The sequence below is a fragment of the Pseudonaja textilis genome, chromosome 8 (genome assembly GCF_049901715.1).
Source record: "Pseudonaja textilis isolate UNSWEBS1 chromosome 8, rPseTex1.2, whole genome shotgun sequence".
NCBI classification, from domain to species: Eukaryota; Metazoa; Chordata; class Lepidosauria; order Squamata; family Elapidae; genus Pseudonaja; species Pseudonaja textilis.
In genome coordinates this window covers 9593825-9611404 of record NC_141997.1, presented here as the reverse complement: position 1 = coordinate 9611404, position 17580 = coordinate 9593825, and the positions used below count along the sequence as shown (strand labels likewise).

General features: G+C 39.2%; 1 protein-coding gene across 10 annotated transcripts in view; it reads right to left on the bottom strand.

Annotated features, from left to right (window-relative positions):
* CTPS2 (CTP synthase 2) overlaps positions 1-17580 on the bottom strand; it is a 162626-nt gene that overhangs the window by 50541 nt on the left and 94505 nt on the right. For all 10 annotated transcript variants that reach the window (XM_087938294.1, XM_087938289.1, XM_087938291.1 and 7 more), the window contains 3 exons: positions 16518-16573; positions 9289-9385; positions 3650-3794 (listed from right to left, as the gene is read on the bottom strand). In XM_087938294.1, coding sequence (XP_087794420.1) covers positions 3650-3794; positions 9289-9385; positions 16518-16573 — 298 coding nt within the window. The remainder of the gene's footprint in view (positions 1-3649; positions 3795-9288; positions 9386-16517; positions 16574-17580) is intronic.

Genomic DNA, 17580 nt, shown 5'->3' with positions numbered 1-17580 from the left:
GGAGCTGCGCTGACAGGAAAAGCTACCCTGCCGGCTTCTTTGAAGCAGTTTCTTCCTGGGCTGGTGGAGGAGCGAGAGAGCAACTGAGAGAGGAACGAGGCAGACACCTGAGGGATGAGGCCGAGGGAGGCAGGGCTGAGAGGCGGGGCTTCTCAGCCATCCTGTAGGGACTTGTCCTGAGCCTCCCTGAACTTGGTGGTTTGCTGGCAGATGTTTTATTACCCGACTAGGTAACAACATCAGATGTTATCTAGTCAGGTAATGAAACATCTGCAAGCAAACCACCAAACTCGGACTCCTCCCCTCCCCCTCCTTGAAAAAGTGTTTCCCTCCCCCCCTGGTCCTTGAAAAAGTGTTTCTGCGTGAAACTGGTCCCTGGTACAAAAAAGGTTAGGGACCACTGTGATAACAAATATTAGATAATCAATGATCTCTTTTCCCTTGATTGGCAATTTCTATTCACTGGATGCAATACTGTTGAAGACCATTACAACATGTTCTTACTAGAAATCAAAAGAGCTATCAAACTATATGTACCAATAACAACTCCAAAACCAGGAAAAAACAGATTACCCATAACAATAAGCAAGCTTCAATCCAAAAAGAGATCACTTTGTTGAAAAAACAAATCTGGTCACATTGCCAATTTCAAAAGCTGATACAAAAATCTATGCCACCAGATAAAAACTGAATCCACTAATTATCACATTAAACAAGAGGAAAACCTACGCACAAATTTCACTCGTGCTTTCTACAATTTTGTAAACAACAAACTAAAAGACTCAAGGTCCATCCCACCCCTGAAAGGACCTAATGGCAAAGACTGCCACGACGACATCATCAAAGCAAACCTCTTTAACACATTCTTTGGCTCAGTATTTGTAAACAGCAATGGATCAAGCCCAGTACTTCCTAGTCGAACCACAGACAACTACAATGATCTAATACATATCAATTTTACAGAAGACAGTGTTGAAAAAGCACTGCGCAATCTAAAACCATCCCTATCTATTGGACCGGATGGGATATGTGCCTACTTCTTAAAAAAGCTATCCACTGCCATAGCCGAACCTCTAAGCATAATCTTTGAAAAATCTTTCAGGACCAGCTCCTTGCCAAAACTATGGTCACAAGCCAAGGTCATCCCCATCTTCAAGAGGGGAGACCCAGCCTAGTTGAAAATTATAGACCAATCTCCTTATGCTGTGTCACCTGTAAAGTCATGGAATCAATTATTAACCAATTCATTATCCTCCACTTAAGAGACAAACAACCTACTCTCTAATAAACAATTTGGTTTCAGAAAAAAAACTATCCTGTAATCTGCAATTCTTACACTGCAAAAACATATGGACTACACAACTCGATCAGGGCAAAGCAATAGACGCAATCTACATAGACTTCTGTAAAGCCTTTGATTCAGTGGTACACGACAAACTACTCCTAAAACTGAAATCTTATGGTATCTCTGGACAACTGCATAACTGGATAGAAGCATTCCTGTCAAACAGACAACAAATGGTCAAAATTGGGAGCATCCTATCAAATTCTGTACCTGTCAACAGTGGTGTCCCACAAGGCAGTGTTCTAGGACCAACTCTTTTCATACTCTACATAAATGACCTCTGTGATCATATTAAGAGCAACTGCGTTCTTTTCACTGATGATGTAAAGCTGTTCAATACCACAGACAATACTACTACCCTCCAAAAAGACCCTGACTATGTATCAGAATGGTCAATCAAATGGCAACTTCAAATCTCAACAACTAAATGCTCTGTCTTACATAATGGCAAAAAAAATCAGAAAATAAAATACAAGCTAAATAGTCAAGACCTTGTTGAGGATCCAAACTCTGTCAAGGACTTTGGAGTACTCATCTCTAATGATCTAAGTGCTAGAGTAACTCCATAGTACATAGTAACTACATAGTAACTACATAGCCAAAAAGACATTAAGAGTTGTTAATCTAATCCTATGTAGCTTCTTCTCTGATAATATCACACTACTAACTAGAGAATACAAACATTTGCTAGACCTATACTTGAATACAGCTCATTAGTCTGGAACCCATATCATGTATCTGATATAAACACAACTGAAAAAGTCCAGAAATATTTCACAAGAAGAGTTCTCCTCTCCTCTACTCATTGAAGAATACCTTATGCCACCAGACTTGAAACTCTAGACCTAGAAAACCTAGAACTACGCCGCCTCCGGTCCGATCTAAATATAGTATATAAAATCATACATTGCAATGTCCTACCTGCAAATGAATACTTCAGCTTCAATCATAATAATACAAAAGCACACAATAAACTCAAGGTTAACTGCACCAAACTTGACTGCAGAAAATACTTCAGTAACAGGGTGGTCAATGTTTGGAATACTCTACCTGACTCTGTGATTTCTTCCCCAAACCCCAAAAACTTTAACCTTAGACTGTCTACTATTGACCTCACCCGCTTCCTAAGAGGCCTGTAGGGGGCATGCATAAGCGCATCAATCGTGCCTGCCGTCCCTGTCCTATTGTTTCTTTTTATTTTTCTTATAAGTATCTATCTCATGTATTCAAAACTATGTTTATTCTTATACCTGTATCTTGTAAGCGATTGAAAATCAAATAAATAAATAAAATAATAATAATGCTAACTTGATATGAATTGTACCTGTGGGATACTGAAGTTTTCTGGTACTGTGTGAATGTTTGTGTATTTTTATTAACCTTACAAAAATATAAAGAAAGCTTAATATAAATATAAATTTCCAGTATGCTAAAACTATGAAATCACAATATGATTTAAACTGTCTTCTCAATTTAATTTGAATTACTAAATAAGTACAATTCCAATATATAGGAAACAAAAATGGAAAGAAGAAAAAAGAAAATTTGTTTTAGAAGATGTAATCAGTATGCAACTCATTTAAATGGAATTAGCTTGCTTGAACACCTTCTTCCTTACACCTCTATCAAAAAAAGAGCATTTAGAATATTTACCTGGCATCTACTCCTGAAAATTAGGAGTGTATGCCCCTTCTAATGCTCTTAGACACACTTATGCTTAAAATATGTAATTGTATGAAAAAAAATTATTCAGTTTAAACCTCGCTTTTCCTTTAGGAGCTCAAAGTAACATGTAAAGCATTTTTCCAACAGAAAACCTATGAAGTAGTTGGGATCAACCAGTGCATTCTATGATTGAGTATAAACTTGAAAACAATTTTCTGAGGTCCTTATCCAAATTTTAAACACTACCAGCATATTTGAAAACCAGCAATCATATATCAATTAGCTATTCTGGGAATTCATTAACTTATTCAGTTTAGTTGATTACTTCCTGGCCAAGAATACATATAATCTATATATCATCTATATTTATATCTATATTCTATATCTATATTCTTTCTCTCCCTCTCCCACATAAAGGAATAAGTGTTCGCAATGCAGAGCCTTTGCATCCATGGAATTTCCTAATACCTTGAACATCCTAATTTTCCAGTCTTTTAGCAGTAGCTATCAATATTTTTCTAATGTATAAACAAAGAAAATGGAACATTGTTAGTCATTCTTTTTCCAAGAATTTCATGAAAGAGAAGGAAGAGGAGGAGAGAAGGAGAAGATGATCATTCAAGAAGAAATTATGATTACCTAGGAGACAATTTACATCCATGTTGCAGGTATGTGCTGAGTGATTCTGTTGCAGCAAGTAAAAGGCCAAGATATGCCGGTGAAGGCTTCATAGGTCTGGAAGAGAACTCAGGATGGAACTGAACACCAATGAAATATGGATGATCTAAAGGCACATAATACAGACAAACTGAAGAAGCTAGTAACATACTATAGAAATTAAAACTCTTTAACATAAAATAATTGTTTTAATTATTAAACTTTTAATATCAATAAAATCATGAATAATTATTAATAAATAATTCAATTCTGATTTTTATACAAATGTGTGTGGATTGTGCTATTTGGTGACATAACCAAGAAAATCTGTATCTTACGATATTCAGGTAGTCCTCGACTTACACAATTGAGACTGGAACTTCTGTTCCTAGACAGTGTTGTTAACTAAATTGTGCTTGATTTCAGGACCATTTTTGTCACAGTCATTAAATGAATCACTGTAGTCATTAAGCAAATTATACAGTCATTAAGCGAATCCGGCTTCCCCCTTTAACTTTGCTTGCCGGAAGACCCCTGAAAAGGTCATAAATAAAGACCATGTGATTTTGAGATGTTACAACCTCTGTAAAGATACACCAGTTGTCAAGTGCCCTACTTTTGATCTTGTGACGTGGGGACACTGTGATGGTCATGAGAGGACCAGTAAGTACCATCATAACTTTGAATGGTCATTAAACAACTGCTTGTAAAGTGAGGACTATCTGTAAAGGCAGTGGTTCTTATTTTCCATAGGGTGGAGGTGAGGCTAAAATTTTACAATTTAGGCTGATGTCCGGGAATGGTAGCTATTCTTAGTTGGTTAGCAATGCTTAGTTCAATACAGAATCTCATATATGATTTCGGCATTCTTAATTATTATTATGGCTTTTCTATGGAGAGATGGCAGGGAAGCCTCTTAAAAATCCATTTGTTGACTATCAGTCCTAGATTGTCAGCTCCCATTCTACTATGTTCAGTCCCTAAATGTTTCAATTTGATGGGAAAGAGCACTTTTTGAACAGTTTCCCAGTAATAAACAAGAAAATGTGTCTCATATTGATAAATGTCGCACTCCCATGTATTTGCCATTATAAAATAAATGGTTTGAGTTAATAGTTCACAACCGACATCAAGATAGATAGAACCCAGGAATCTACATCTGTTTGACAGAGCTATCCAGATTTTACTTAAATATATCCACCTAAAAAGAGTTCATTACCTATCTTGGTAATTTGATAATCTGTAATGCAGGGATGTCAAACTCGATTTCATCGAGGGCCAGATCAGCATTATGTTTGTTCTCTGGGAGCTGGTGGGGGAGGACAGGCATATCCAGGGTAGTTGCGGCTGACTGGAAATGGTCAGGGGCATGGTCAGCTTGATGTTGCTCACATGGGTGGTGCCTGTAGAGGCCCGACAGGGTTGGGAAGGGAATCCAGGGGTCTCCGTTCGGTGCAGCAGGGCAGGAAGTTCATCCCATGGGATGAGTGAGGTGAGGCAGGGGGTGGCGCAACCACAGCTGTTGTGCCTTCAGTTGCTTTTGGTGCTGCTCGGTTTCTCACTTCACCCCCACCAGGCTGGTTTTGGGGGGGATTGCCTTTTACCTTCTCTACCGCACCACTAATGGGGATTGACCATCCCCCAAGCCCCACCGCTGTCAAAATAAATCCTGGACATTGCACTGTAATGGACAGACAAAAAGCACAGCTTTGAAGGAGGAGTGGGGAGAAGAAAGAGGGAAAGTGGCCGAGTGAAAAGCACCCTTTCAGCCAAACATTGAAGTGCTGCCACTGCAGGGGGGGGGGGGGAAGAGGGATCCAATCCAATTTATCTGTGTGTGTGAGAGAGAGAGAGAGAGGGAGAGAGATCTAATCCAAGAGTTATACCAGGGCTCTCTCCCCCCTTCTTTCTCACGTACACATGCACACAAACACACACAACACACACACACACACACACACAGAGATTTGATTTGATTGTTCTTGCTCTCTCTCTCTCTCTCTCTCTCTCTCTCTCTCTCTCACACACACACACACACAGAGGTTGAATTGGATCACTTTTGCTGTCTCCCTCATACACACACAGACACAGAGAGAGAGAGAGAGAGAGGTTTGATCAGATCATTATCTCGCTCTCTTACCCCACCTCACAGCAGTAGCATCAACCATGCTCCCCAAAGTTGGATCAGATCTCCCTCCCTCCCTCTCTCTCTCTCTCTCACACACACACACAAAGTTGGATTGGATCTCTCTCCCTCTCCCGCCCACTCTGCAGTGGCAGCGCTTCAATGTTTGGCCAGAAGGGTGCTTCTCACTTGGCTGCAACTGATCCGCCCTCTACCCTTCACACCACCTTGCTTTGCTCGTATTCGTTCTTCGCCACTTCTTCTCCTTGCTTGCCGCTGTAACGGAGCAAGAGGATGAGCAATGCATTGGTGCGATGGCCACAAAGTGAGATGGTTGGGAGGTGGAAGATGAAGCAGGGCAGCTACATCCCTTTACTAACCTGTTTTCCAGCTCCATTCTCCGCCACATGCAGGGCAACACAAGTAGTCTGTGGGACTATGGTTAAAAAAAAATAGTTCATACCTTCAAACTTCTCACGCCAAAAAAAAGATCTTGCATGATTGGAAGGTCTGAACTATTTTTTTTTTACTGTAGTCCCACATGCTACTTTTGTTGCCCTGCACGTGGTGATGGAGAACTGGGCCTGTGTGCGTATGCAACTACCTCCTCCTGTGCACACACATGCATGTCAGGATGGCATGGGCCAGGCCAAAGCTACGCAGGTCAGCCCCTTACAATTACCAGGATGGCTGCGTGGGCCGGATATGACCTCATCACGGGACAGATCCAGCCCGCAGGCCTTGAGTTTGACACCCCTGCTGTACACTGTTCTTACTACTTTATGCCCTTTCTAACATTCAAGTAGAAATGGCCTTCAAGGTTCATTTTGCTGCTCTATGCTTATTTCAAATCATTTAATTATTTGATTAAAATAAAATAAATAAAATAAATTCTACATTGTTTTTAAGATGCTTAAAAATCACCTGCTTTATAACATAATCTAGAATCATCCATATATCAATTTCAAGCTCACTACTTTGTCCACTTTTTATTTTTTTAAAAATAGAACATCTGTCCTGCTCCAGTCATCTGGAACTTCACAAATCTTAAAAATTTATCAAGGATGACAAATACAGCAAATAGCTTAGAAAGGCAATCCATCTGCTCCTGGAGAGTTAAACTTGACAAGGCATCTCATTTCACTTTCTGAAACTATAATTACCTTATCATATTTTGGGAATACTGAAGAAATAATACACCTCAAAAAGCATTTGAAAAAGCCATCCATTATTTGATTAGCAAGTTTGGTTATTTATCTCCTAGCAGATCTACACCCATACTTAAAATTTATCTCCTGTGCAGATTTACACCCATACTTAATGGTTTCTCTTTAAATTGAGGTGACATATCCAATGAGATTCCACAAGGTTTGATCCCAAATCTTCTATTGTTCAACAGTTGTATTAATGACTTAGTTGAAGAGGTAGAGAAAATGCTTGTTAAATATGCATATGCAAATTCTCAGGGGTGGGATTCTACCTGGCCAATCCGGTTCTATAGAACTGGTTGTTATGATTCTGCCCAGTTCAGAGAACCGGCAAATCGCCTCACTGGCTGGCCCTGCCCCTCCCCTCCCCGCCCACTCACTGCTTACCTGGCATGCGCACCATCAGCAACCATCCTGAGTTGCTATTTTTCCTTTTTTTTTTGCTGATCATCAGCTGTTCTGCTCTGCTTTCTAGCTGTTAGCTAGAAAGCAGAATATGGTTGAATTTCTTGCTTTTTAGCTAATCTAAAAGCAGAGCTGAACCTTCTTTAGGACTGAAACTTCTATTTTTCAGTGCAGACTCAGGTAGCAGATTGCAGATAGAGAGATCTCTAAGAGAATTTGTGATTTTGTGACCAACTCCATCTACCTGCCTGCTTTGCCTGATTTTGGGTAAAAGTTGCTCTTTTTTAAATAAAAAATTTAGTATTTACATACATGGTATGTTGTGAGTTAATTTTGTGAATGCTTGCTAGCAATTTTTTTGAGTTTTCTTGCAAGCAAATTTTATGTGACAGACTCAGGTAGCAGATTGCAGATAGATAGATCTCTAAGTGAATCTGTGATTCTATGAGCAACTTAATTTGCCTGCCTGCTCTGTCTCATTTTGGGTAAAAGTTGCTCTTTTTGAAATAAAAAATTAAACATACATAAATATTTATAATATTTACATACAAGCCACACCCACCCAGTCACGTGACCACCAATCCACACCATAAGCAAGCCACACCCACCCAGCCCACAGAACTGGTTGTTCAGAAATTTGAATCCCATCCCTGCATATTCTGTATAGAAGGCAGAAATAAAACAATTCTGAAAAATAAGCAAAATTTCCTTTAAAAAGTAAGATAAATTTAATTAAGATAAATGCAAATGCAAAACATGTACACTATCCTAGGATGGGCATACATGACTTTGTAATAATTATATGCCAAATGATAATGTGTCTGCAAAAAGGACCAATATAATTTTAGGCTCCAACACTAACAGTTTATTTTTCCAGAAGATGGAAACAGCAGTTCTCCTCTATTTCATATTGTTCAGACTCCACTTCAAGTCCTGTTTAGTTTTGGGCACAGTATTTTTAGAAAACCCCAGGAAAACTGGAATAGATTGGGGGGGGGGGGATCAACAACAATGATCAAGGAACTAAAAAGAACTAGTTACTTACCTGTAACTACAGTTATTTAAGTGGTAAAATTCACATGTGAGATTTAAGTGCATACACTATGCTCAAGAGTAGGAAGCACAGAAACCAAGATTAAGAAATATAACCTGGTTTCTAATGTCAATTAACGTTCTTCAATTGGTCAACTCTGAATTCACATATGCAGGTACAGGAACATAATATATGTGAAGGGATTATGAGAAGTAACTACGTTTAGCATTGAGAAAAGGCCAATTTGAGTTAAAATTTATAGCTAAATTTAACAATTTTTAACTAAAATTGGTCTTTTTTTAATGCTAAACGTAGTTACTTCTCATAATCCCTTCACATATATTATGTTCCTGTACCTGCATATGTGAACAGTAGAACAGTTGTTTCCATCCTGAATGTTAGGAAAAACAATCTTATATTAAGAACAATTTGACAAGGGCATCAATTACCCAAAAAGGTGGTGGGTTTCCTTCACTTAAGCATTCAAGCACTGAATACATATTAAAAGATCAATTTGGTCTCAGTCATACCTTAGAACTCTACAACATAACTGTAGATCAGGATGATCACTGGCATAAATTGAGGGATACAGAAAGATCTTTTTGTGCCAAATTTTATAGTACACATTTTCATTGTTAGATAAATGTACATTTTATTTTCAGAGAAAGCTCATGCAAGGTCTCCTTAATAGTTCTATTTTTAATGTGGCAACTAATAGCATTCCTCAAATTTAAAGATCTAACAAATGTCAGCATTGACTCTTGCAGATTCACCATTTCTATATTTACCATAACATTAATTACACTTCATCTTTCATGTGCAAGGTGTTGCCAGAAGCCAAAGTCCTTACCATCCAGTTCAATGATTTCCATTCTCTTTCCTTCTGTGTCATGCCCAACAAACTTCAAGCCTTTATCTTCAAAGAAGTGAATCAGTTCAGGATTTACCTGGAATGGGAGAAAGCAAAGAGGTAAAAAGATAAATGGACTACTCCAAAAGTTCTCAGTACTGTGATACTGGTGAAAATTTATGCCCAGACTAGGATCTGCATTGGTAGTTCAGAGTTTCTACTTATCTTTTGTATAAACATCTGTGGCCATTGTATAGACAACCATTGCCAAGCCCAAAAGGATTGGGGGCTTGTGATCATTGTCTCCATATAAAAAAAAGCGGGGGGAGTGATCCTGCCAGTTGTAGACCAATCAACCTCCTAAACACGATCAGCAAAATCAATGCAAGACACCTATGATGAAAATTCTAGGACTGTCTGGATCAATACATTTGGAGGAGCAGACTGGCTTTAGGGAAGGCCAGTCCATTGTTGATCAGTGTCTAGTACTCCATTATCACATTTAAAAATACCCCTCCCGCAGCATAAGTTTTCATAAGATTTTAAAGCAACATTTGATTCTACACCCTAAGCTAAATTTGTGATAAAAATTAGAAGATGAGTCCTTGATTAACTGATATCTATTTCATTTTATATGCATGCTGCATGAAGGAATACCACTCGAAATAAGTTGTAATTCTCAGGACCATCTCACTAGTGCCATCGGCATCAAGGAAGGATGTATATTGGCCCCCCTCCTATTTAATTTCTATATCAGCTCCATGGTAGGCCTTCTCAACACAAACTTTCATCCACAAAACTTTCTGGAAAATGTATCTACTCTAAGTCTGGGCAGACAATACAGCAGCATTTTCAAGAACAGAGATTGGCCTTAACAGAGCACTGAAAGCATTTAGCAGAGTATTGCAGGGAAGATCAACTACTATTCAATTATCAGGAAACCAAAATCATAGAATTTGCCAAAAGGTACAAGAGCCACTCCTGGAGAACAAATGGCCACAAGATTGTGCATGTCTCCTGTTTCAAATACTAGGGAGTTGTTCTTCACTAGGCTAATAGCAGAAAACCCCATGTGGATTACATTGTTGAACCATTCATTCAATTTGTTTTTTTTTAAGGTTGGACCATCAAGTCCAAAATTTATCTTTAATGTCTCCCTGAGATTGCAGACAGGCCTCATGATAGTGGAGGCTAGACTATGGTTATCACAGAGAATCTTCCCTTTTTCCTTTACTCCATTAATTATGAGAGTTGATTTCAGTACACATGGAAAAAGGCAATGGCAAAATAGAATGGAATGGAATGGAATGGAATAGAACAGAATAGAATTATTTTATTAGCCATGTGATTGGACATACAAGGAATCTGTCTCCGATGCATAAGCTCTCAGTGTACATACAAGCAACAAGCAATAAAACATGATAATAATAATAAAATACAATCATCATAAATCATGATACAAACTCATCAATAGTCATAGAATACTAAATAAGCAAACAATAGAAATCATACTAGGATACTAAATAAAGGCAATCAGCACAAACAACAGTCATAAGAAGCTAAGGAAACAAGTAATAGGAAATATGAGAAAATGAGAAGGATAATAGGTAATACAGTCAACTAGGTGGTTTGACATCCTAGGGCCAGGCAGTGGGAATTAGTTGTTTAGCAGATTGATAGCATGTGTCTAGCATGTGCTTGTTTTAATGTGTAATGCCCTATAGAATCAACTTGAGGGAAGGAGTTAAAACAGTTTTTGTCCAGGATGTGAGGTAGCTGTAGATTTTCATAGCCCCTTTTCTGGCTCATGCAGTGTACAGATCTCAATGGAAGGCAGGATGGTTGTCATTATCTTTTCTGCAGTCCTAATTATCCATTGCATTCTGTGTCTGTTTTGTTTGGTGTGCCAAACCAGATAGTTATAGAAGTACAAATGACAGACTCAGTAATTCCTTTGTAGAATTGTATCAATAGCTCCTTGGGTTTAAGTTTTCTGAGTTGGTGCAGGAAGAACATTCTTTGTTGTGCTGTTTTGATGATGTTTTTGATATTAGATTCCATTTGAAGTCTAGAGATATTATGGAACGTAGATACTTTGTTAAGGTATTGAAGATTGAATAGTTGACCAGCTGTAAATGTTGATCCAATGAGAATGAGTCAGCAGGGTATTGACACTTTAAGACTAAGGTTGAGTCAGCAGGGCTATTGCCACTTTAAGAAGCTGTCTATATAAAGGCAACCATGAGAAGGCGTCTCTCTCTCTCTCCTCGTGTTCTATCTCCACTGTAGTTCCCCGTGTAGAGTTGAAGATTGATAGATTGCCTGGTATGTGCCTAACACATGTATGTATGTATGTATGTATGTATGTATGTATGTATGTATGTATGTATGTATGTAGCAGTCTCGTATATAAACCATTGTTAGAAGACAAAGCTTCTGTGTTCTGTGTTTTGCTCCTGGGTTGTCTCACATAACGCTGCAAACACTCTGACATACATGAAGGTCTCTAATGTTGATATTGTGTTGTCTAGTATTGTAAGAAGTGGTAGAATAGGAGGGCTTCTCATAAAATCTACTATCATCTCTACAGTTTTGAATGTGCTCAGTTCAAGATTGTTCTGATCACACCATAGGGCCAGTTGTTCAACTTCCTGTCTGTATGCAGATTCTTTGTCATCTCAAATAAGATCAATCACTGTTGTATCATTTGCAAACTTCAGTACTTTAACAGAAGGATGCTCTGAGATGCAGTTGTTGGCATAGAGAAAAGAGTAATGGGGAGAACACACAGAACCTGGGAGGGACCTGTGTTAATTATACAGGTATCTGATGTGATTTTGCCTAGCTTCACCTGCTGCTTCCTATCTGTTAGATAGCTTATGATCCTGCCCTCCTGGTGCTTGCTCACCCCGCCCGACTGCCCCACCCAGTCACTCCTCACCTCATAGCTTGCCTTTAACGTGCCTTCCCACATGGTGCCTGCGCCCCAACTGAGCAGCCCTGATCTGCCTGCTCGATGGTAAGGTCTGCGAGTCGCAGTAGCCCCCCCATTCCCAGATCTTGCTGCCCCCCCAATGTTCCTGGATCTTGTCACCCCCCCCACCATTCCCAGATCTTGCTGGGGTCCCCCCACCATCCCCGGGCTCGGATAGCTGGCTTCCCCACCGGCACAGCCCCATCCCGGACAGCAGCGCTGACTGGGGCCTAGCTAGCTGCCTCCCCACTGTCCCCATGCTCGGCTAGCTGGCTAAGCCACCATGCAGATCTCTCCAAGCTCTCCCTACCACGTGGTGGCCACAGTGCAGTGAGTGGTGGTGGAGGTGCTCCAACCGGGAGGGCAGGGATTCCTGGGGCTGCCTCTTGTAGCAGTGCTACTGCAGCAGCACCCCCACCTCCACCCCTGCCCGCTCCCTTTCATCTCCTGGGAGAAGTGAGCGGCGGCGGGGGTGCTCCAACTGGGAAGGTGGGTGGATGTCCCAGGGCTGTTCACTTTCTTCGTTCTCCCACCGCCCACTGCTCTGGAGCTCACCCGATCAGTTCATTCCAGACCACGTGTGTGTGTGTGTGTGTGAGAGAGAGAGAAGAGCAGGAAAGAAAGAAAGAAAGAAAGAAAGAAAGAAAGAAAGAAAGAAAGAAAGAAAGAAAGAAAGAAAGAAAGAAAGAAAGAAAGAAAGAAAGAAGAAAGAAAGAAAGAAAGGAGGGAGGAAGGGAGAGAAAGAAAGAATGAGACAAAGAAAGAGGAAGAAAGAAAGAAAAAGAAATAGGTAGGAAGGGAGAGAGAGTATGTGGTGTGTATGTGTGAGAGAGAGACAAGAAAAGAAAGAAAAAATGCAAGAAAGCAAAAACAAGAGAAAGGGAGAGAAAGAAAAAAGAAATAGAAAGAAAGAAAGAAAGAAAGAAGAAAGAAAGAAAGAAAGAAAGAAAGAAAGAAAGAAAGAAAGAAAGAAAGAAAGAAAGAAAGAGAAATAGGAAGGAAGGGAGAGAGAAAACTCTGTGCTATTATTTTTAATTGTTCCATTATTTATCATATATTAATATTTTACACTGTCCCTACACCTAGAGTGATTTTACTGCCTTTCTTTTGCCCAGAGCTACCATGTATTTTTCAGGGTTTACATGCATTCAATGTCTATAGTCCAGAGCAAAAATACATGTGTGTTTAACAGAGTTGAAAGGGACTTTGGAGATCTTCTAGTCCAACCCACTGCTCAGGCAGGAAAACTAAGGATGCCAAATTCTGAGCAGAAGTCCTGGGAAAGGTGTCAAAATAACAGAATAACACTTAGAAAGAACTTTGGGGGGAACCCTATACCATTTCAGAGAAATGGCTGTCCAGTCTTTTCTTAAAAATTTCCAGTGATTGAGCACCTAGAACTTCTGGAGACAGGCAGTTCCATTGGTTAATTGTTCTCACTGTTAGGAAGTTTCTCCTTAGTTTTAGGTTGCTTCTCTCTGTTCAGTTTCCATCCATTGCTTCCTGTTTGCCTTCTGGTGCTTTGGAAAATACATTGCCCCCCATCCCCCACCCCGCTTCTTTCTGGCAGCCCATTGCCTATCTCTTGGGCAAAACATGTGAGCCATTTCCTCCTTTCAGTGATCCATGAAAGTACATCTATAGTATGCAGATAATAAAGTCAAAAAAAGGTGAACAACATTTTTACAGAACTATAGATACGTTGAGGCTGGGTGTGACAAGGAATGGCTGGGAGGGGAGGGGCCAGGCAAGGCACCCCTTGATGTGAGTGACATTGATTTGGCCATGCCCACCCAGTCACATGACCACCAAACCATGCCTACCAAGTCACATGACCACCAAGCACACCCACCCAGTCACATGACCATCAAGCCATGCCCACAGAACTGGTAGTAAAAAAAAATTGAATCCCACCACTGGCTAACCTTTCACCATTTCACCATCACTGTATAGATATCCAGGGCACACAGAACAATTTTATATTTCTCTGCTTTTGACAATATGCAATGTTGCCAATCCTGGGCAGGACTTTATCATTTTTAATAGGTCTAATTAAGAAAAGATCTTGGTAACAAATAACAGAGTGATTCAGTCTTTATATGTTACTAATAGTTTAAAAACAATGGAATGTGCAGTACTGCTTAAATTGTTAGTTAAGAATGTTTTATATTGCAATAGATTTAGCCATATATATTTTTATTTCTTGTATTTGTTTAATATCCCTCATGTTTTTAGACTTTGTGTAGCTTTTTAAAATGTCTTGTTCTGTTTTTTTTAATTATGTGTAATTTTTGTTTTAATATTTTTAGCTTTTACAAACATTATTGTTTGTATCCCACCCTCCTTATGACCATAATAAAGATTTGATTAGAACTTGTAATTTTCTTCTGAGACTTTATTATTTTTAGTAGCTCTTATTAAGGGAAGCTTTTGGTAATGAAGAACAGAGTGATTCGGCCATTATAGCCTAATCATAGTTTAAAAACAATGGAACGAGCATTTTGTCTAATGCTATGGTATGAACTGGACTTGCCTACTAAATTTGTTGAGAAACCCCAATCCCCTCTTGAAATCTTCCTGATCCAAACGATGACTAGACCACACCATCTTAAAACTATTTTTCCCATTTGTAGAGTTCTTCAGTTTCACAATGGCATAGGGCCAATAGCAATGCATTCCATGTTCAGTTCATGTCTATCTGCTTCCAAGTAAAAACCAGCCCTAAGTATATGCCCAGCTCCATGCCTCACAGTGAAACTCGTTACAAGCTTATGGCTGCCATTAAGGGCACGAGGTCATGACCAGGGGTGGGATTCTACCAGTTCTGACTGGTTCTATAGAACCCCTTGTTAACTTTCTAAGCAGTTCGGAGAACCGGTAGTTATAAGAAATCTCCTTTTGTTTTTTTACCACCCTTATTACATTCTTGGCAGTATACCTAGACTTACTGTCTCTGAACCAGGTTACTTTTTCTTGATACTTTCTTAAAAGGGAAGGGTTGTTTTAAGCTTTTTACACTGCTGTTGGGAGGAAATACTCCCCTAGAAATAATTTTTCTTGACTAGCTAGAAAGATTGACATTTAAATGTGAGTTTACATACCCTTTCTGAGTTTTGGTCTAAAACTGGTTTTTGATGAAGTTTAATTCTGTGCTTGGTGACAGTTAATCCTGTGTTTATTGATGGGATAATTTTCCCTATTCAGCTTTGTTTGGAAGGAAAAAGATTAATCTCTGTTCCTGAAAAGAAACTGGTTTCAGAAATCTGGCTAGTTCTTGTGTCTATTTGTTCTGGTAATTGGTTTAACAAGCAACAGCTACTGTTGTGATTTAATTATTTGTATTGTGTTTGAATTTTTTCCTGCCTCATGGGTTTTTTTCTATCTGGGGAGGGGGTCTTCCTTCACTGCTTTAGTGGTATCTGGCACTATCCTTTTGGGGTGTACTTCCAAGAGGCAGGATGCAAGCTTGGCACTGATTTTTTTACTGCCTTTCTGGGGGGCATATGACCTTTCCTTAAATCTGGATTATTTCCTCTTGTGAGATGAGTGAGACCAGCTGGTATCTTTAAGTGGTGCAAATGGATCTAAGGATTGCTTTTCCTAGGTGTGCTCTTTCTTGAGAACTTAAAGGACCTCTCTGCTAAAGGGTTTCACTTTATGAGCAAGAGTTGGCTGCTGATAGCTATCATTGCATTTTAACTATTTTAATTCCTCAAGTTGCTCTGGAAACCTGCCTGACTTGTAACTCTGGCTTGCAGGTATTTTTAATCTAATGATTGGTAATTAGGGCAGTTTTTTGCAAGCAAAGTAGCTTTTTGTATTTTCGTACAGGTAATCCTTGACTTACAACAATTCATTTAGTAGCCTTTCAAAGTTACAATGGCACTGAAAAAATGACTTATGGCACTGACTTACTTGTTTTTCACACTTAAGACCATTGCAGCATCCCTACTTGTCATGAGAGGCCAGGTGAGGAGAAGCACCCCTGAGTAATGTCGAGTTAGCCATGACCACCTTGTCACACGACCACCAAGCCACACCCACCAACTAAGCCACGACCACAGAACCATTTGTTAAAAATTGGAATCCCACCCCTAGTCATGACCCATCTAGATTCTTCTCCCAGCATATCCCATTGCCAGCCTCAAGATGATGCCTAATGCTATTATACTATGAAGTGATACTTGTAATTATCTTAATATGGATAATTGATTTTTTTTGAATACCCAGAAAAAGTAGGTTAGATGTCACTTACCTCATAGCGATGTCTATGTCGTTCTTCCACAAAAGCTTCATTGCCATAAAGTTTCCCTAAAAAAAAATCACAAGCTTTTAAAAATATTCTGCTACTAACATTGTTCGTTTGCATCCTAATAATTTCTAATCAATTTCACCAGAGCTTGAGTATACAAACATTGTTTAGCAATCCAATAATGGAAGATTCATATCCTTGAATTTGAGTTCTTTGGGTCCATTCCCCTCTCGCCCTCCAGAGGAAAGGCACAGAACAACTTTGTCAAAGATAAGAAGATACCCCAATTACGAGTCATGAAATGAAGGAAGTATGTGAAAAAGGGTTTCACCAAGAGAGTTGTGCTGAGGAAGATAGAACATTAATTCCAGCTCCAGTGGGTGGATAAAGAGAGACACTTTTCAGGAAGTATTTTGAGGTAGTAAAATGCACATTCTTTATAAAGATGTGAAGGACATGATATATTCTACTATAGAATATACAATGTAATAGTGCAATTGCACAGTTAGTTCTTCCTGACCTAGTGCTAGTCCAGAGGGCAAATGAGATACTTTTATGGCAATATTGATCCATATTCTATCTCTCTGATGAAATCACCATGTGTAAGTGGGTAGCCATATAAATTTGTTTAATATATAAAATTAATCTATATAATTAGTATACTGGTATGGCAGCTTCTAGTATATAGGGAGCTGCAAATGTGATATGGATGTGAAGTCCGATGGGAAACTTTAGTCAGAGCAGAAAGTAGGAGTCAGGCTCAATAATCACTTCTTTCCACTTAAAGGGATTCTATGCTTAGTTCACCCTTTTTCTAGTATATGGCAGACTCACCCATTAACTGTTGCAAAATAGCTCATATCAGTTCTAATTTTTGCATTTGGTATTTATTTCCCCAACATAGCAGCTACTATAGCAGACATATAAATTATACAGAAGAGTCCTTCCTCTCTAATTTTTTCTCAAGCTGACTTGAGCATTTGTGCAAGCTCTGCTCTGGAAAAGCAACCCTGATTTATTTTTTATTTATTTATAGAGCTGCCCAACTCTGCAGTGACTATAGGTA